We start from the raw sequence: 22,619 nt of genomic DNA, 5'->3' as shown, positions 1-22,619 counted from the left end.
TGGCTATAGGTTCAGTACAAATGTTTGAGGGCACTGTCACTTAATACAAAGGAGCATGAAACATGTGGGGGATGATTCAGTGATTCATTCTGACATTTCTTTTCATCAGTAATGTTCTTGAATTATGTGGGCAGGGAGTTACAAGTGTTCCTCTCCATCGAAATTTTGCTGCTGAGTCCTTGCAATTGGTGCCGTGATGCATTTTTCAATAAAAACTTTCGAAATCTTCTTGGGAACCTGTGAAGCGATTGATCTGAAACTTGGTATATATCATCAGCATCCAAACCTGCATCAACTTTGCAAAGCAGAAGTTTCTGTGATAAATTTTAATGTCAAAATGGCTGCCACAAATCTTATCTTATGTTTTATAAAACAAGATGGCCACCACTTATACATTTACATTTGAAATTTAAACCTGTGTCAGTTGACAAATGATTTACTTGACTAACTCCAAACTTCACAAGCATCTTCCCTGATACTGTATCAATACAACTGACTTTTAAAAAATTGTGTTGACCGGAAACAAAAATGGCTGTTTGATGCATTTTTTAGAAACCTTTCAAAATCTTCTTTTTAGGAACCGGTGAAGCGATTGATCTAACAATTGGCATATATCATCAGCATTCAAACTCGCATCAAATTTGTGACGCAGAAGATTCTGCTATAAATTTTAATGTAAAAATGGCTGCCACAAATCTTATCGAAAAGCGCCCTTAACAACAAATTGCTGCTATTGAACTCCGTTTCACCAACAAACTTCAAACATGGTAGTTATTATCCCAGTAACAATGAAATACAAATATGTCAAAATGGTTATGTTTTATAAAACAAGATGGCCGCCAGGTGTATGTTTACGTCTGAAATTTAAAACGGCTTCAGTTGACAAATGGTTTACTTGACTAACTCGAAACTTCACAAGCATCATCCTTGACACTGTAGCAATACAACTGACTTTTAAGAAACTTGCGTTAAACAAGATGGCTGCCTGATGCATTTTTGAAAAAAAAAAAAAAACACTTTCAAAATCTTCTTCTGTGGAACAGTTGAAGTTGCTGATTTTAAACTTGGCACATTGAGAGCTAAACACCCTTAGATGGGTACTGATACTGGGGCTTGGGAGCCGTCAAACTTGTCAGGAGCCGGGCTTGTCAAACTGTATAACAGAGAAAGTGTAGTAATACAATATGTCTTTTTAAAAAGTCTGCCGAGGCTGTCATTAGTTTAGACTTGACTGTAGAAAGTGTTCAATAACTCCTAGTTATCAACAGCATTTTGCTTTCGTTCACTCTTATGAATAGCAGCTTGGCACTCAGGACCAATGAAAACTTTATGCTAATGAGGTAATCGTTAAGCTTTATCTTGATTCATTTAAAACATGTCTTCATAGACTAAAATCGTTGGGGCTGACAATTGCAACTGCTGTTAAATCGGCGGCTATGGATGAAATCCTAATCATGTCTTCTCATTTCAACAGGCGTTAACCCTTTATGAATAGCGCCCCATTCACACTTGCGATTTAAGGCAGCCCAGGGCTGGCCTAGATTTAGACCACCGTTTTGATGTGGCCCAGGGCCTGCAATTGCAAGACCAGAGCTGGCCTTTACATATATATGAGTGCAAAGCAGACTTAGCGCCTCCTTTTCGTATCACCTGACTAATTTGATTACGTAGCTCAATAGACACTCCCATACTGGTGAAAGGTAAATAGAAAGGTGAATTCTCTGCTAGCCAAGACAGCAGTGGATCAATATTGAATGGCCATTATTTCTACATCATACTACTTTATAAAAATATTAGACAAAAAAAATAAATCTAGCAGTTTAACCATAAAATCACTACCGACAGTAAATATATATATATCTATATCTCTATATATCTAAATCATATATATATATATATATATATATATATATATATATATATATATATATATGATATATATATATATATATATATAATATATATAGATGTTTAGTTGCTACAAATCAGGATTATATATCTCATTTTGAGTGCAGGTTATTGTTCCATAAAAAAATAACAAAAGCAATTCACCACATTTTAGGATTGCTTTTCATTCACATATATGAACGTGCAAAGGTGCCTTAAACACAAATGTGAACAGGTTTGCAAATCTAAATATGGGGCAGCCCTGAGGCGGCCCCTGAGGTGACCCTAGGCCAGCCCAGGAGTGTGAACGGGGTCTTATACGGTCGGTCTCCTATGAACGTATCCACATTTATTGCTGGATGCATTACGTTTTCATTTAATAAGACATCTGATCTGATTTTGTTGCTTCTTTACTTTATAATGGGGATGTTCTTCATTTCATCACTGGTTGATTACACAATATAATTAAACTTTTTTTTTTTACCTTTATGTTAATTTCTTTATATTGTTTTTACTGTATTAAGAACATAAAAAGGATAAACATGTCAGACCACCACAGTACAATATAAAGAAAACTTAGATTTAAGTGATTGTGAATAGCCACTTTCAATCTCTGTTTCTTAGTTTTTGGGGGCTTTTCATAAATAACAGTTTATTTTTTACCAGAAGTATGCACCCACTTAGAACACAAGGGCAATTAGTGTACCTATGGACCTTTAGTAGTAAAGTTATATGAGGCAGCATTTGCCCTGCAGTGGATAATTAGGACACAACTGTTACAAGCTGCAGGAACATACAGTACATGATGTTTTCCCCTGATTTATAATCTCATAGGGACCTCTGCCACAGACAAATGGCTCCAGTTTCAGAGATTTACTTCAATGCCACTGATTTAGTTGCAGATAAAAAAGGGCTTGTGCCACATATAGAAAATGCTAATGCAGGTAGTTTGTAAGCAGTTTGCTCATGCAAACTAACATCTGAAAACCTAAATTCTTTTGGATTCAATTCCGTGAGAAATTTTGTCTCTTGAGCTGAAAAAAATAAACATGTAGCTCTAAGGCCCCTTTTATTTATTTGTTCTCATTCTTACATCAAGGTCCAAATGTCTTGTAAGCTGTACTTATCTGTAGTCTATAGAAATGTAGGAACATTTTTTGCTTGTACACATGCACAACATTGACTGTGATCAAAAACTCATGTCATCCTAAAACAATATACAAACAATGTTTATTGTCTGGTGCTCATTATTTCTAAAAAGCATGAGGCACAGTGGTAGAAACACTTTTGGTTGGTTTCACAGACCGCGATTCTTAATAATCTTAGGCTATGTTATTTTAAGTAACGTAGTCCAAGACTGGATCTAATCGGGGTCTGAAACTAGCCGTTAATTTAGCAAATCTGTCTGCTATCAGATTGTATCAGTGAGGCTGACCTACAGCACAGGAAGTGATGAGATACTGGCAAGATGTAGTTTACATTTGAATGTAGTAGTACTAAAAGTAAACTCACTGTACTTATATAAAATTGACAGACTATGTTGTAAAGTGTACATAATACATTTTCATATCTTGAATTATAATACAAACAAATAAAATGTATAAAAGGTGTAATTTGCACAATTATAAGGCGTGATGGAGTTGCTTATGCTGAAATGAGTTTTAAAACTCATTGGAACCCTACAGTCAAGTGCATTATAAGAGCACGACACAAGTCTTTTCCCCAGGGAAATTGTTATTGCATCAGCTTCTAGATACTGTTGTACAGTCAAGTTCAGCCTCCTTTGCAAATGCCATATCATACCAAAGCTGTCCTTCATATTTCTTACATAGAATAAACCAGTAGCGGGCTGAGGATGGAAAATATTATAGGGGTGGGTAAAACAGTCAAGGAAACTAATAGGAAAAAAAAAGTAAATACCTTTTTACTAATAGTATGTTTTTTAAATAGTTAAAATGTTAGTTCTGCACTCTGATTAGCTGGTGAACTAATGTGCAACTGGGTATGAATGATTTTTTCATCCCTAAATCCCTACTGTTACTGTACTGTGTCTTCTAATCTGTGGTTATGGGTTATAAATTGTAACCCTATTTACAGTCTACATCCATATTTAAATTGCTGCTAGCAGCCATTTTTGAACAATCAAAATAACTACTTATTTCCCTGTCTGTTCTGAGACTTACTGGTAATAATAATAAATAATAATAATAATAATAATAATAATAATAATAATAATAATAATAATAATACTTTTATGATACCCTCTACTAAGTAAATCATAAAATGGAACTGTTGCCCAGTGTTCTATATACTATCACTTAAATTCTACTCTCAGCCATATAAAGGAGTCTGGGGAAGTGATCCTAGGAATGTTTTTATAAAACACTAAAGCAAAATGATACATTTTAGAGACAAACATGCAAAGTAAAGCTCTCTTCTAAGCAACAGACTAGGTCAATTCTACCTATCTGAACCTGGATATTGAAAGGTACATTATTTGCACTTGGACTAAAAACTGTTTCTCGCAACATTTTTTTTTTTTTTTTCCTTCGGGTGTTAATAAGAATTCTGAACTCAAATCAAATTGAGTTTTTTTTTTAATGAAGCCCTCACATAATTGTACATCAATTGTCCTCTACCCCTACCCTGTCTTCAGATTGCACAGCAGAAGTTCTCTGTAAGAGATATATCGCTATAAGACTGTACAGATCTGTAATACTGTTTAAAGTATGTGCTCTTATAAATGGTCTATAAATGGTTCTATTTATTTTAATGTATTGATACTAAAGTATGTATTGAAGTATGTGTAGAATATAGACACAGGTACTATACTGTACATAATATAATATTTGACTTGGTCATCAGCTTTTTCATAATGTCATTTTGATTGTACAAACTGAAACATATTTATATTGTAGTTCCTTGTCCAACTTTTTCAAAACTTGTTTTATCTGATATTATGGTTATTTGTTGTGACTTCATATCTGGGTCAACAGTCTAAAAAAAAGTCCATGTACCTAAACTGTTAAATATATTGAATACATTGGAAAGAATATCTTTTGGGTTGAAATATGCAAATATCTTTAATCAAAGAAATACATCAGGCTCCCATAAATAGAGTAAAATTATTGTACAGATGAGATTTAGCATGCCAATTTAATTACAACCTCCACTCAAATTAACTGTACATTGATTACTAAATATGACAATGTTCTATTATAATTAATGACACTGGCAGAAGAATGGAATCAATAAGTTAATATGAAAGGTTACAGGGTATCCCACTGGTGATACAGTATATTTGTGCTGTTTTTTTAAACAGTCTTCTGCATTATATGTTTAAGACTCGAGACATATCTATGAGACTCGAGACAAACTAGGCTAGTTTCAAAGACCCAGATAAGCAGTATACTTTGTCTGCTTTACCCAAATGAGAGATTCATGCTAATTGGTGTCTTAATGCTCTTACATTGATTACTAAATATGACAATGTTCTATTATAATTAATGACACTGGCAGAAGAATGGAATCAATAAGTTAATATGAAAGGTTACAGGGTATCCCACTGGTGATACAGTATATTTGTGCTGTTTTTTTAAACAGTCTTCTGCATTATATGTTTAAGACTCGAGACATATCTATGAGACTCGAGACAAACTAGGCTAGTTTCAAAGACCCAGATAAGCAGTATACTTTGTCTGCTTTACCCAAATGAGAGATTCATGCTAATTGGTGTCTTTGAAAACCAGGCAGTTGTATTACACAGAATGTATTGAATGAACAGAATATATAATGTCAAACAACAATGTATTTACCTTTTAGTTAGCCTAACATTTAAATTGCAAGGGGGTGGTGGGGTGTGGGTGGATAGGGTAAGTAAATGTTACCTCTTTTTGGCAAAATTGTTGTGGTGCTAGCATTTTATGTACTTTGTGAATACATAAAGCTATATGCAAAAATGTGGCTGTGTCTCATATTGCAAAGCTGGAGGCACTTTATGACAGTAGAACACCCTTGACAGTGCATTTTACAAATTCAAATGGTTGGTAGCACTATAGATTACAGGTATTGAGTGACCATATAATTACATTGTAATAACTTTGTAAAAATGGTGCCTGGTCATATATGGTGACTCCTGTGTAATTACATGCTCGCTATTTGATTATACGCTTACTTCATCTTTAGTTACAATGCAGGCATAAGAAAAATGGACTGTCACACATTTACTACCATATTATTACATAGTCATGTGTATATGTTCCATTATTTATAATGCTACCAGATTATTTGAGGTGATTCATGTTCCACGTTCTTAATTACTGAATTGAACATTCCAGAACCCTGTTCCAACCAGACACAATGATTGGTTAGGTCTATCAGGAGGTGACCAGGAGTATCTTCATAAAAATTAGATTAGTTACTTGCTGGAATAAGATTAGTAACTCTTGTTTAATATTATGGTAATGGTCACACCTTTGTTTATTTACCCTTTCACACAAAGTGTGAGTTCTAGTTTTATGATTCAATATTTTGACATGTGGTTGATAAATTCATTTTAATGATATTGTTTAGATCAGTGGTGGGCAATTCCGGTTCTGGAGGGCTGGTGTCCCTCCTGGCTTTTGCTATAACTGTATCCTAAATTAACTAATTAAGTGCTTATTAGAAGCTTAACTGGTCCAATTAATTAATTTAGGGTACAGTTGGAACAAAAGACAGTTGGGACACCAGTCATCCAAGACTGGAATTGCCCTCCCTGGTTTAGCTCATGTGTTGAGATTTTGACCAGAACATTTGTATTTCAGACAACATTTAGAAATTCTTTATTTAGTGAAAAGGTGTTAGTTACGTAAAAGAGTTTTGAGAAGATAAAAGGTTGTGTGAATGCATAGATACTGGTATGTGTTAAAATTAATTCACTTTTGGCAGGAAATAATTATGAACCATGTGCCTTGTAAAACATTAATGTCTACTACCGTGTTAACGTTTACATACAGTGCATGTCTGAAACATTATCGAAGTTACCAAATAGTAAACCCAAACTATAAATGCATTTAATAAAATATTTTTTAAAAAGTATCATGGTTTAATTTTCCAGTGTTGGGTAGTATGAACTACAGTATGCAGGCAGTTCTAAGAGATATATGTTTACTAACTAAAATGTGTCACTAATTATGTTCAAATAAACTACAATGCAGCTTTACATACAAGATTATCATAGGGATTTAATTTGTACAGAGTTCAAATGTTCCTAAGGATGTTACAGAGAAATGCAGGACAACCCCCATGACTAAAGAGAATTAAGAAGGAATGTATGTATGTGTACCTCAGCTTTGGCTTAAAATCTGTTTGGCCAAGGTACTATTTCCAGGCAATTGTATAAAATTCATGTTTTGTTTTGCAGAGGTATTTACTTATATATATATATATATATATGCATATGCATGATTGTCACACAGTGTATTTCCATTTGTTTATTTAGCAGACACCTTTATCCAAGGTAACTTATAGAGATGCATCAGCTGCCGAGTCACTTATAACCTCTCACTCGAAACACAGAGCACAAGAAGGTTAAGTGAATTGCTGAGGGTCACACAATGAATCAGTGGCTGAGCTGGGATTTGAACCAGGGACCTCCTGGTTACAAGCCTGTCTCTTTAACTACTGGACCACTGATGGATGCAAGAAAGAACAAACCTTGTCAATGAAGCATTTTATACAACTGGAATATATCTAATCCTTGTTTTCACATATATTGTAGAAGGCTGTTTACAAAATTCATGATGCTATGTCCTTGAATGAAAAAAAAAGAAGAAATCCATGATGCTACAAACTCCTGACAGATGTTAATAACTACATACTTGTATGTACCATATGGGTTTGTTTAATAATACAAATGAGGCTGAAGAACTATCAACAGTAACAAAAATAAAGAAAACAAAATCAATGAATTACATTAAAAAGAAATCTAGCATTCACATTAGCCCTTTCAAATTCTGCTGGTTTAGCTAGTTTTTAGTCTTATCCCTGCTATGAAACACAATTATTAATTCCAAGGAAAAAAATCCTGGAGTATTTTAGCAATGTTTTCATGAGGATTTCTGCAGTGAGTTTTTTATGTCCCTTCTTGCGTTACAAATTTTAGCAGTGAATTTCTTCCTGAATTCAACCTGGCCAGGCTCCCTCCAGCCTTCTTCAAAGGATGTTTGCCTAAGAAAAGCTAAAACAAAAAAAAGAAGAGAGAATATGTATTTCTGCTCTGGAACAAATTACTTACATCAACTAACTTCATATTTAGAAAAAAAACATGATAGATTATATAGCAAATGTTTTCACTAGAAAAATTATAAAGAGCAAGTAGCTTCAAAGGACATTAACAGTTTTGTTTTCTTCCCTTTTTATGATTCTGCAATTGTTCAGCTGTTTTTAATGTGTTTTATAATTGTAATAGTTTTTTTTTTTTTTTTTCTGTTCCGCTAATGACAATTTGGAGTAAATATTGTAGCTGGTTCGGCTACTTTAATAAGTCACTGGGCTTTTCAAAACAGTTTAATGCACTTTCCCAGGTTGCAAAAATCTATAAAACTAATTATTTGAGCAACGGCACTCAGAACTACTCAGAACAATTGCAAGTATCATAGCTATTTCATGCTATATTGTCTTAAGCTCATGCAAACGTGTATACATTCAAAGGATACTTTTTTGAAGTCCAAAAGCAGAAAACAAAAATTGAATGGTATGGATCTAGCAGGAAACAGTTGATGACAGCGAGTTCTTTTTTTCAGTAGTTTTGTGGCAGTTTTATAAATTCAAAATGGTTTCATTTCTTCAGAAAACTTGCCTTTTCCTTATAAAAACTTGGGAACAGGACTTATGAAATGAAAACTGGGAACCAAACACTATTTGTTTGTTTATACTGCTACCTTAAAATTATAGCCCTATATATTTTATAACAATTTAACTGCAATTTCAGTTAACTTCTATTGATTATCCTTAACTGCCATATATTATTAACACAGTAAACAGTTATTAGTACACAGCCGGGGATACAGATGAACTATACAGTTACAACGATTTGTCTGGTAAGACTGGCTCATCTCACCCCATCCTCTTACCACTCATTTCCATTATCATATTGTTTTACTGATTGTACAACAATGAATAAAAATGAAGGGGAAAAAAAAGAATAAAATCACATTGAAAACATGTGAAAATGTACCTGCATTACAAAATAAAAAAGAAATGGCATTAATATTAAATTGCTACAGGCCTTTACCTTCACAGGCTGCCACTTTGATTTTATCCAGGGCTTTCTCCTCTTTGTCTTTCCCTTTTAGGCCCAGCCCATGAGACTCTGCCAGTTCCTGTGGGCTGAATACCAGATCTATAATTCCATTGAGTAAACAGCCTCCCTGCTGGGTCTTCTGCTCCCTCGCCTTTTTCAACACAGTGTAAACCTTGTTCGAGTCTACTAAGACTCTGGCATATCTGTCAGGATCATTAGGGTCCACAATCAAAGGCATCTTACCCCTTTCCTGAGGGAAACAAATACAGAGTACGTTCAAAATCAAGGCTGAGGAACACAAAACTGAGGAATGCCCAGCTTCATTACAGAATGCCCAGCTTCAATAGCAAATCAAACATTTTACTGTTTCACTGAATATTATACTTCATCATTACACATGAATTTCAACACTTGAAATAAAGGGATAGCACGTACTGTGTGTTGTTCATATTATCAGAATTGATATTATATTTATACCCCAAGACCAACAACTTAATTATTTTCCTAATATCTACAGTGATTGTAACATCATACATTGACCCATCTGTAACAGATGGAGGCCATTTGTTGTTGCCTGAAGTGAAGGAAGGAGGGTGATGTGCTTGAATTCAATAAATCAGATGTCTGCATGATGCCCAGTATAAAACTGACCATTACGTAAAGTTGTAAAACTACAAGCATTGTAGCAACAAAGATATAGCATTCGTATGTGGTTTAGGCAGGGCTGAGGCCCTGCACGTGAAAAAAGTGTGTTTTTACATTTGGCTTGTTTTTCTTTCATGGTTTTCATAAATATTGCAAATAATTAGAGATTCAGGCGTTCTGTCTGAAACGTGCTGCCAGACAGTTTGTTTAGAGAGAATCGCAGCCGAGGATTTACAGCTGCAGTTCCTTGACCGGCTGGTGGGCGTGTCCTTGCATAGGATCCACAGACACACATCCATGGTACAAGCCAAGGACCAGATCCACGCTACCCTGGATAACAAACCTGTCTCAAAGAAACTAAAAACCTCAGACCACTGTGTGGACCAGCGATTGAGATTGTATAATTATTCAAAGTAGGGATTAGTTTAGGGATTTTAAATCGCACAAGTATAGCAATGTGTACCAGCGGAACCTCCCTGCATAGCATGTGCCTGTGTCATGTCCCTCTAGGTCTTTCAGAGGATAACCCACAACCCCTATAAGAGGCCCTTATACATTTTCAATAGTTGGGATCATTACTGTTACTATAGTCTAAATCACTGGTGTGCAAAATGTGGGGTGCGCCACCCCGGGGGAGAGTATGACTATGCGCAACTATGACTAAAGAGGCAGTTCTGTAATTTTGTATTTTATTTTAAGCTTGAGGAATGTTTTATTACATACATGACATTTGATTAGTCGAAGTTATTACCCTTCAAATGAGCCACCGTCGATCACGCTATGACTCAGAGAAATGATGCTTCAAGTGCCGAATGTCAGTGAAACTACAGTGAACAGAGCTGAAATGCGACGTCCATATATGGGGCACGAAGTGTAAAATAAATAAATAAAATAAAAAGTATTTTTCCCGGATTCAATGTAAGTCATGTAATTTTTCCTAGAATTAACCAAAATAAGTTCTGATTTAGCTTCATACATAAATGTTAAACACATTCTTAATTATGAAATATGTACTTTTTTTTTTTTGACACTGTAGTATGCAAAGGAGGCAGGGAAGTGGAGACATTAGCTCTTGGAGTGCAAGGGCAGCTCTGCAGCATACAATGCCAAATCAAACGCTTCAATAGGCAGGGGCTCATTTAGCTGACAAAATCAATATTTATTTCGTGAAAACCCAGATTGATTTTTTCAGATTTAATTGCTGAACAATAATGTTTTTCAGATGTATCTGTTTGGTAAATGTTGAACACCCAAGTGTAGAAAAAAAAAAAAAGAAAAAAAAAGATTTCAGTTGCATGTATTTTTTCACAGATTTGTTAGAAATGTTAGCTATATGTTAACTCAGCAAGTGTAAAAAAATATTTAAATTCACCGACTTATTTGTTAGAAACCTTGATTTAACATGTCCGCCAAGTTGAAAAAATTATTTATAGACCAACAAAATGTATGCCAAGTAAAAGTTTGTGCACCACCACTCTAAAGGAGCAGCAGCTATGTTGGCATATTAATGTAATAACTTTTCACAGCAATCCAGTTAGGTTACAAAAGCAAATTTACTGCTTATTCAAGAGACAAAACCTTAATAGAAATGACTCCATGAAGAATCCATATAACGTAGAACTGTGACAAACCAGGGTGCATTTGTCACATACGAGACTGTCTTTTTGTGTAAAAAGGACCAGCACTCCACAAGATCAGGTAGGTTTTTAAACAAGGCAGGCCTGTATGTTTATTTAAACACAAAACTAAATAAAACCAAAACCTCTCCTTCCAGGAGTGCTAACTAAACGTTTCAGTTCTAAACTATAACGGACAGCTAAGCTGTTTTCAAGTCACAAAAACCCATCTACTTTTACAAGTAGATCAAAACACTGTGCCCTCTCTTTGTTCCAACTCCCTGGTAGTCTCTCGCTAATGGAGCTTTGGGTTATCTTTTTAGATGATGTGTCTGTTCCCAATTAGCACCAATTATTCCATTTTGGAACAACCACATTCTCACATATTTTTGGCATGGAGTTAACCCTATCCCTGCCAACCCCCAAAACACACAGAAATGTTGTGTCTCTTTGCAGGTAGGGCTTTTGCTCTGTCACATGAGCTTCACTCAATTGTTTGATCCCTTGACTCAAAGTGCGATTCATTTTCATTTTTAATATGTAAAAAAGGTCTCCTTTGGCGTTAAGAAGTTTTGAGATACAGTATTTGACTGTTGCATAATTACAAATATTGTGCAGCGTATCTGTTGGATTTTTTTTTCCTTCATTTTTTCCTGTATTTCCATTTTTAATTCCTCACAAAATCAAAACATTCTGTCTTAAATGGTAAAAACATGTAGAGTTTGCTGGCAGATCTCTCAATTGATATGTGATCATTTCCTAAGAAAACTAGCCAAAAAGAAATGTACACGTACTCATTGTCATAAATTATTTAAACAACGATTGTACTTAGATCCAGCATCATTTAGATCAATTGACTAGAACCCAATGTGTGATATTGGATGAAAACAGGGAGAGATCCCATTCACTGCTGTACTCTTGTCTCCATTGTAAATTATGTACATAATTTATTATTAGATGTTCTAACTTTGTTTATATGTTTTTTTGGTTTTTTACCATATTTAAGTATTAGATATGTTAAAACCATTGCACCCCAAATGGATAATATAGGTTCACATGACCAAATTACAGTTTATGGTGCAATTGCCTGTAAATGGTTTTAAACATGTGATGGCTATTGTCATGTTCAATATTTATTTAGATGTTTGTTATGTCTGTGATAATACAGCTAACTAAATTGTTAAAATGCCAACACCAACTTGTGTGTGGTTTTATATTTACCTGGAATACCTTCAGCTCACTGGTGAGTGTCCTCTTGCTTCCTGAGGGCTGGGAGGACTCGAACGTTGCGCCTCTAGGTGTTCTGGAATCATCCTCATGCAGCAAGGGAGGACTCGAACTTGGCGCCTCTTCTAAGTGTTCTAGAACCATCCTCAGGTAGCAAGCAGCTGACCGTCGGGTCTCTTGGGTAAGGCCTGAAAAAGGCACTACAAAAACAGGTTTTAATAACAGATTTCTTCAAAGTTATCCCATTTTCCCTTTTCTTTGCAGGGAGAAAGTAGAACGCTTTTTGTTCTTTTCTAACAACAAGGTCTTACAAACAGTGAATGCATGTAGCAGCACTTTAAAAAATATAAGAGGTATCTAGATGACATGTATAAGATAAAATGTGTTTCAAATGCATAAAGTTAATTCTATTTGAAACTGAGAATTTGTTAAAGCCTTACAAAGGAAGATGTCTGAAAACTCACTGATTCACAGGGACGGAAAAAACCACCCCTGCTGGTCCTTTTAATACTGGCCTACAGGAATCATCTCAAACTTGATCAGAGACAGTCCTAATGGTAAAATATGCTGGTGACTATATTATACGTGCCAAATATCTCTGAGTGCAGAACCAGGAAAGAACAATGATTAGGAATACAGTTCATAGTACAATAAACAAATAAAGAAATTAATATTGTACAAATTCAGAGGGAATGAAGAACTCATGTAAAACAACCCCTTAGAGCCGTGTCATGTCCATATATGTTAAGGTGACCATATGGCTCCGTGTTTAGCGGGACATTTGGAACAGTTTAGGCTTTTCAACTCACAACCCAATGCATCCTGCTACATTTTACCTGACTCAGTTACCATTCTTTTCTTTAAGAGAAGCAGGACTACACTTACCAGAATGCATTGTGTTGTGCTGAAAAGACTGAACTGTCCCAAGCTGAACACCGTGTCATATGGTCACATTAATATAAGTTATAACAATACATGGAAGATATATTGGATTGCTGTGCTGTTTCTATGTTCCAGGATCACTTGAAAAAAAAACTTGCAGTAGTTTTTTGGGATTATGAACGGCTTTGGGCAACAGTGATCTATGCCGAAGTAGACAGTATGTTTACATTTTTAGCTACAGTCCCAGAATTATAGTCTTCATTCTTTGCAGTCAGGTAGTAGAAGATGCGTCATGATAAAACTCAGTAGGTGTACCTATTTTTCTCACTCTAGAATTCCCCTGAGCTAATTTACAGACAGTAGCTGCTCAAGTTGCTAGGATATGGTCAGTGTCATCTGGGATGAATGAACTCAATGGTTTATTGATTTAGAGATGTTTTATTTTTGTATTTTTAGACACCTTTAAATTTGTCATTTTTAAAATGTACCTGCTGCATCAGTGCTCTGTTCCTAACCAGAACCTAAAGCATTCAAAACCTGACATTCTAACTCAGAGCCTATATATTTGGGCTCAGATCTTTTAAAACAACTTTGTTTTTCATCACAGGTATATTCTTCGGTTTGTATTAGCTCTCATTCTAGTCAATTTATCCTGGTACTTGGAGTTTTCTATTTCCATTTCCAGAATTTTTTAGAACAGAATAAAAAATGCACTGTCAAAAAACTACAATAGCTTTATATTTTAAAAATTGATAAAAACTACCTTAAATGACCTGCAGTTGAAAATCATGGATTACTCCATAATTTTTGAGAATGATGCACTTACTGCATGTGTTTTGAAGAAAGATGCTTTATTAACTTTAGGTTTACCAATTAAACCACATCCAGTAACAGGTCAATTGTGACACAACTTCTGGTTTTGATTAAACTACACAGGTGTGTTGCACATACAGTATTGGGAATTAAAACATAAGATTCCAGGTTAGTTTCAGGACACCTTCACAGTTGCACATTTTAAAAAGGGATTATTTGGTGCATCATTAAGATTGTCACAATTGTATTTTGTAAAGCTAAGGTACGTTCTTCACTGTTGCTGTAAACTGCAACATTCTATTTCCTGCATTAAGGAGGTCCCTATTAAAGACACCTTCCTAGTACATGTACAGTATCTACAAAGGTTTTTAGAGTGCAAAGATAAAGGGTGTTCTGCAATACTGTAATGGTTTCAACGTAGAAACAAACTCACTTTTCTTGTCATTGTGAAAAAAATCAGTCTATTTGACGGGATTCTTTCAAGTCTGGGAACATGTTTCTGCAAGTAATTCTCACAAAGTTTGAACTCATTAGCTGGAATAGATATTGACAGCTTGAAATGAAATACATTTAAAATTTCACCACGTAAGCTAACAAAGTTGCTCAAGTGTTTTGATTCATAAAAATATATTAATGACTTCATGATGTATTCCTTTAAACTACAGTAGTTTTAAAATATGTTTATAAAAGGTATTGGCAAGAATATAAGGTTTACTTTTAATAGAATAAATATTTTAGAAAGCAATCACTTACAAAAATGAAATTATGCACTTAACACGTTATATTGCTCAAAAAAGAGTAAATGTAACAAATACCATCCAAGACCTGCAAATGCATTAGATATACTGTAGCATACACTACTGTTAACTGTCAGCTGTACTAAATTCCTGCCAGCCAGCATACCCATATGCCAGCTACTGTGCAAGCTAGCAAGCCTGCCTGCTGACCAGCCCAGCTGTTTACCAGCCAGCATACCTGCCTGCCAGCCACCATGCCAGCCAGCAAGCCTGCCCGTTGACCAGCCCAGCCACCTGCCAGCAAGAAATACCCACCTGCCATTTACCGTGCAAGCCAGCCAGCCGCCCTGCCCCGCAGAGTGTCCGCCCGCGAAGCAGAATGCCAGCCACCATGTCAGCCCCCAGGCCAATCTTCCGTCTCGACTGGGAACTCACCATGTTTGAGAAATAACGCAGGCCCGGAAGGGTGCTGGTGTGGGACAGGGGAAAGTTCAGCTCCGAGAGGAGGCCCTGCGGGACCTCTGCCAGTGCAGTGGGGAAGGGCTCAGCTCAGTACAACGGGTGCAATTGGAGAAGCGGTCCATTACTACCATGACTGCTTTGTGGCCCTAGCAAAGGACTGTACCTGCACCAATTTGGGGAGCCCATGGGTTGCCTCAGTCATCTTGGGGGAGAAGAAGGATGACAGCCTACATCTCTGCGTAGACTACCGCCGGCTCAACACAGTCACCCGCAAGGATGAGGATCGATGAGGTGCTGGATGAGGCTGATGGCTCCCGGTGGTTCAGCTCCCTGTACCTGCGGAGTGGTTACTGGAAGGCTGAGCTCTCCCCTGACGCATGGGCAAAGACTGCCTTTACCACTGGGCAAGGCCTCTGGCAGTTCCAGCTGCAATGCCCCCATGACATTCGAGAGGACGATGGAGAGGGTATTGCAAGGGGTGCCGCGGTCTGACTGCGTGGTCTACCTGGACGACTTTCTGGTGTACGCCACCGAGTCCAGCAAGGGCCTAGACCACCTACGGGAGGTTCTGGACCTCATCAGGGCCGCTGGACCCTGGGAAGTGCCACCTGATGATGCAAGAGGTACGTTTCCTGGGCCATGCAGTGGTGGCCAATAGGGTTGCCACTGACCCCACCAAGGTGGACGCTGTACCTGTAGAGACAGCACTTCACCATCCGGACAGACCATGAGTCACTTCCCTAGCTACTGCAGTTCAAGTGGCTGGAGGGAGAGACCACCCGATGGCCCTGCAGGGGTACGAGTTTGAGTTCACACACCGGACCGCTAAGCAGCATGGAAATGCGGACTCTTTATCCCACTGCCCCTCTGAGGAGGAACAGTGTTGCCACTCTACCTGCCTCGAAGAGAGAGAAGCCATCAAGGCGATCCCGGAGCGAGCCAAAGTCGTCACTACAGTCCAGGGGCCACTGCAGGAAGTCATGGCCAGACTGATCGAGGGCCAGCGGACAACATGGGAGGATGTGGCACCCCTTTCCTAGGAGGTAAAGGGCCTTGTAGGACAGTGGGACAAGCTGAGCCTGCATGATGGGTCTCTCTGACACCTGTGGCGCCACCCAGCATCAGCGGTGGACTGCTGGTAGGTGGTGGTTCCTGCCTTTGAGGGCGCGAGTGTTGCAGGTCATTCATGGTCATTCATATATTCATATATATATATATATACACACACACACACACACACACACACACACACACACACACACACACGCACACACACACTCACACATAGTCTACACACCCTTTCAAAATTTTCACCTTTTGTTGCCTTATAGCCTGGATTTAAAATGCATTAAAATAGTTTTTTTTTTTTCATTTATCTACACATCCTACCCCACAACTTCCAAGTGAAAAAAATATTCTAGAAATTTGTAGAAAATTAAAAATAAAAACTGAAATAGCTTGGTTGGATAAGTGTCCACCCCCCTTGTAATAGCAATCCTAAATTAGCTCAGGTGTAACCAATCACCTTCAAAATCACACACTAAGTTAAGTGGCCTCCACCTGTGTTAAATTTTAGTGATTCACATGATTTCAGGATAAATTCAGCAGTTCCTGTAGGTTCCCTCTGCTGGGTAGTGCATTTCAAAGCAAAGACTCAACCATGAGCACCAAGGCGCTTTCGAAAGAACTCCTGGACAAAGTTGTTGAAAGGCACAGCTAGTCCCTGTCCTGTACCCAATCGTCGCTATATTGTTTTATATTTATATTTACATTTGTAATTGCTGCCAAAGGTGCTTCCACCAACTATTAACTCAGGAGGGTGGAGACTTATCCATTTATGTACATATATATATAATTTTTTATATAATCCTCATTTAAAAATGCATGAACTCTGAAGCACTGACAACAAAATGTGAAAAAAGCTCAAGGGGTGTAGACTTTATATAGACACTGTGTATAATATATATACACACACACACACACACACACAGACAAAGCAAATTTGAAAACTGTGAGCCCTAAATATAACATGTCAGCACAGCATGGCTCCCAAACTGAAAAGCCACTTTTTTTTTTCTTTCTAGCAAGCACACAGACCGGTTGTTACTGCAGATTCTACAACACTGCTGCCCTCTACTTCCACACAGCAAAATAACCAGAACCCTGCTGATGCCACTGTTGAATTTAGGCTGCGACATGTGCAACAAAGTCATACCCAGATGCCACTCAAGATCAGAACCCACTTATTGTTTGTAGAGTACTATCATTCTAAAATAAACAATAAAAACATTATGGTTATCAGAGGAAACTAGCATTTCCTAGACTTTTACTTGCAATCAGAATTGCTATATCACAAAGAAGCATATTTTTAAAAATGTCTACAGTAACTTAAATTAGTTCCTTTCAATTTGATCGTACATTTCTTCTTTCTGGTAAGTCTAAGTTTAAAATTGCAGACTGACCCGATTCCTTAACTGGCTGACATTAGTTTTATTGCAATGCTGTTGTGATAGAAACTATATTTGTGTGATTTCTACTATTACTTAGAAATCTTACAGGGTATATACAGTACTCTCTCTCTTATTCTGATTTTTAAAGAGATTGGAACTGTGGTACATTTTGAGGTGTGTAAAAGCAGGATTTTGATCTTGATCTTGCTCATCAATCTGCCCAATGTATTATACATGCACGTTACAACAACAATGCTTGTTTACTCTATCCTGATCAGAAACTAGTGTTAAATTGTATGAGGATACGGGGTTTAGTACCCATGTCCTAATTGAACTGCTACTCATCTTAAAATGCGCATTTCAATCATAACATGCAGTAACAGGACTAAACCCAGCTTGCTAATATGACAGAGAGGATCTGTGTGTATCTTTCTCAATCCAAGGAAAGTGAGCTCTTAAAAGTCTTTCACATCCAGTTCTGTAAAATTACAATTGTAAATACACTGCACTCAATAATATTGACATGCTTTACCTGCATTCTGAGCAGCCTGGAGCATCTGCTTGAGGTGGGCATTCTCTTTTCGGAGCTCTTGGTTCTCTTTAATCAATTTCTCCAACACTGCAAAGGGATTTTCATCGTGCCTTTGATCTGTGCTTTCCTCCGACGGGGTCTGAGGTGACATGTCTTCATCATTTATTGTAAAGCTGACAAAACTACTCTCAGCAGCTTGCTCATATTTTACATTTAGCGAGGGAGGGCTCCAACTGGTGTTCAGTTGAACAGGTGCCACAGGGGCAGTGGACAGAGAATGATTTCTATCGTGACTATCTGAGGGCAGACCATCATCTTTCTTACCACCAATCTTTTGTCTTTTATTTGGAATTGAGAATGTTTCCTCTTTGAAAGTGTTCCATGTTTTTGGTAATTGTCCGGAAACGTCTTTTACACGGTCAACATTGTTTCCTTGCTTCACCAAAGAGTCCAAAAGATGAGTGGCAGGCTTGTGTTTGTTCTCATTTATAAATTTGCTGAATTGGTTCTCCTTTTCTTTACAAAGTCCAAAGTCTAGATTTTATGCAAAAAAAAAAAAGAAACGTTTAGTGCAGGTACAACACACTATTTTACATATACAGTTACTTAAGATTAAGAAATTTTTAAATCAAAGATATTCAATGTGCTTAGTGAGGAAAGGATGTGCTGTTGAAGCTGATTTGACAAGCTCAGTTTATGTGCAGAAGTGCTGCAGATGCTCATGGAGCCCTTGATGTTCCCGGAGCATTTCTGCCCGGACAGCCTGTCATACAGGTAGGGTTTGTGGTACGGTATGAGGGTGGTCACTGACTCACAGCCAATTGAGCTTTTCTTAGTTTCCATCTTACGATAAGCAGTTCGTGGGCAGTTCACAAGAATTAGTTGTTGAACTTGTCAATAAAAAGCACACTAACACTATTCTAAGCCTTAACTTGGATTTATCATTCCCATTGCACCCACACTCCCTCTCAACTATCTCACAATCTTTCAAATCCCTAAACAAAAATCTTGAGACAGGTTTGTTTCTGTTTCAGAAGGACCTGAAAATGTACCTTGTTCATACTACAAGGCATACAAAGTGACTACTATAAATATAACTCTGTACATTGTGAACTTTTACAGTTGAATATGTACTAACATTGTACATTGTTCTAGATTTATTGCACATCATGTTTGATGCCTCTGTAACAAACAGTGTTATGTGATGCTGTTGTTACAGATTGTGCCTACTGTCGACTAAATGAGATGAGGTTAAAACATCTTTAGCTATAAATGCAGAGGATCTCTATTCCATAGTAGCAAAGACACAAGGTCAACAGTTCACGCCCAGCTTTTGCCCTGTTACACATCATTAGGCTGGACTAATCCAATCCACAGAGATTATATTTTAGAGCTAAGGGTGCCTACCTACAGAACAGTTTTAAGATCTTGATTGCATAATTTGTACTGGTATGAAATATAATTAATTATGAGTTATAGAAAGACATCTTATTTCAAAATGTACATAACTCTACTACAGTAGCTAACTTGTTTGTAGTCTGAAAGATGTTTGTAACCTGGTACTGTACATTCATTTATCATGTGTGGGGGTGACGTCACCTTCACCATCTATTAAAGCAATGATTGACTTAAATACTAAAGTGTCCTCAATAATAATGTGTTTTTGTTTTTTTACATTTAAAAAAAAAAAAAAAAAAAAAAAAACATATATTTGTTTGTTTAAAATATATATTTTTTGATACATAAAATAGTATTTGCCAGCGTAGGTCTCTCTAGAATATTTGCATGAACAAAATGATATAATCAATAGGAAAACCTCTGACGGTAGCAAAAGTTATTTAAAACAATCCATAAAAGAACAGAAAGCTTTCTTGGAAGATAATTTTACAATGTTCATTTACTTTAGGTATTCCCAAAGTAACAGGACCATTCCGGATAACCCTAGTTTGTTTTTTGTATACAATTAGTGGTCAACATTATTATTGCATTGTAAGGTTCTTTAGAGAAAATTAGACGGTAGTTGTTTTGCCCTTCAGAAATATGATGCATTTAAGAGCCTCCTTCAATGTCACTGTACTGTGACATTCATGAAAAGTAAATTGTGCATACAAAATATATACAAATCATAAAAGATGCTCTTTAAATGCATTGCTTAGTTTACCATATTAGGCTTTCCCTGAGGCAATTAGGGTTAATTTGATGGGGAAATTGGCTTATTCTTTTTGCAAAATGCCCTGTTCTTGCTTCCACAGAGCAGCTCCTTGTCATTTCTATCCACTGGACTAATCAATGATTCTAATAGATTATATCCACACACAGTCCCCTTGGCCAATTCTGGGACTAGTAATAAATACATAAACACATCATTATCTGTAACATTCTTATTCAACCACACTCTGTTATACAAGTAAATGAAAAATTCTAAAATGCATCTCATGTTGACCATGTATTTACCCAATAAATGTGAAATTATAATGAAATACTTGACTTCTAAGAAAACTCAGAAAACACCATTATACACTTTTTGACATAAGCTTCTAACTGCTCTAATAAGTGTAGAACTTTATTAAGTGTGCCTGCTTTCAGGCTGGGGCACAGTATAAAAGGGCCAGCATGCCACTGTGTTCTTTGCATTGGCCAATCAGTAACCCTGCAATTAGGCCATGCTCTGGCCCTCTCTGGTCCCACTACAACGTCCCTGCTTCCCATTCATGGTCCTTTTAGCACATAGTAACTCCACTACACCTTAGTGAATACCTGAGGAATATGAGAGAACTTATTAGCGGTATTTTCCGGGCTGGTTTACATAATTTTACATAATTCAACCTCATTAATTAAATACAAATGAATGTGAAGCAGAGAAAATTGGTTATTTAACACACTGTAAATCCCCTACACAGTAAAAACTCTACCACCCACTAGTGAATGAGTTCCTTAGAGCAGTAAAATAGACACGCAAACAAAAATAGATCATTAACTTTTCAGAACAGACTGTGTACCAATTATACACTCATACCTGTTTGACCAATAATGGCCTAGGTGTGTTCTGGTTTGGTAATTTTATTGGCTGTGTTATTACTTCATAAAAACATCATGCTAATGATATTTTGGAGTAAATAGCTTTAGTAAGCTAGAAGGAAATGTTTAAACAATGGTGTTTTAAGAATTTTCATATTTGGAAAAGTCTGAAAACCACATCAGTTCAAGTCAACAACAGTCTTTGCCATCATAATAATATATAATATATTCTACTTACCAGTAGAATGAAAAAGCAATGCACCTTCATATTCCTGTTCCCCCAGGATAACCTGCTTTCCCGTCTCATCAATAAGTTGAATTGGTAGTTTGAAGGACACTTTACTTCCAATCATCATGCATGAGCTGCTAATAATTTTCAGTTCAGATATCTTTTTTGTCCATACCGAAGAGTCAGAAATAATAAATAGACACGCATAGTGCTCTTCCTTAGCTTCTGCCTCTAGCATTTTTAGAAGTCTATATTGAAGAAAAAAAGCTGACTTTTAAAAATCCTCAATCCCTTCACAATGATGTTTTGTATTCCTGAATATCCAGGAATACTAAATATCAAGCCGTCTCGGTTACATTGCAAATGCCTGGCCTTCAGAAAGCATTTGCAAGGACTTCAACCTGTTTTAAGCTTATGTGTAGCATTTAAAAATCATTTAGGTTGTAGCCCATGAAACAATTTACTGAAAATGTTTAATACCTTAATCAGAAGAACACTTAATTACAGTGGTTAAAGTGGCATTCAGCTAGATGGCTTCTGCATGCTTTCTGATTAAAATGGAGAACAGGCCTCTTGCTTGCCTTTTTACTGTGATGTCATACGGAAGAATGCTGAGGGGGATGGGCATAGAAACAAAGCTCAATGGAAGGAACAGCAGGCCCTCTGCTGATCAAAACCAATAGTGTAAATTATAAACACAAAAATTAAATGCAGATTTCTTAAACTATACAAGCTATACACATATAATTACTAGTGTACCCTTGAGTTAGATAAATACAGGTGTTATTAATGTTTAATTAGGAACATTTACAGGGTTCTATTTAAGCAATGGTCTT

The 22,619-nt window shown here is 36.7% G+C and overlaps 1 protein-coding gene across 1 annotated transcript; it reads right to left on the bottom strand.

Annotated features, from left to right (window-relative positions):
- Window positions 1-7,337: 7,337 nt before the first annotated feature.
- On the bottom strand, window positions 7,338-22,364 carry LOC121313446. The gene is made up of 5 exons (XM_041245975.1): window positions 21,793-22,364; window positions 18,537-19,070; window positions 12,655-12,860; window positions 9,164-9,422; window positions 7,338-8,107 (listed from the first exon to the last, which is right to left on the bottom strand). The coding sequence occupies exons 1-5, from the start codon at window positions 22,019-22,021 to the stop codon at window positions 7,977-7,979; spliced, it is 1,359 nt and encodes a 452-aa protein (XP_041101909.1). The 5' UTR covers window positions 22,022-22,364; the 3' UTR covers window positions 7,338-7,976.
- Between the last annotated feature and the right edge of the window lie 255 nt (window positions 22,365-22,619).

This window comes from Polyodon spathula, chromosome 3, assembly GCF_017654505.1.
Source record: "Polyodon spathula isolate WHYD16114869_AA chromosome 3, ASM1765450v1, whole genome shotgun sequence".
Lineage (NCBI taxonomy): Eukaryota > Metazoa > Chordata > Actinopteri > Acipenseriformes > Polyodontidae > Polyodon > Polyodon spathula.
Note: the sequence above shows the minus strand (reverse complement) of the source record. Positions and strands in the feature narration are given on the sequence as shown.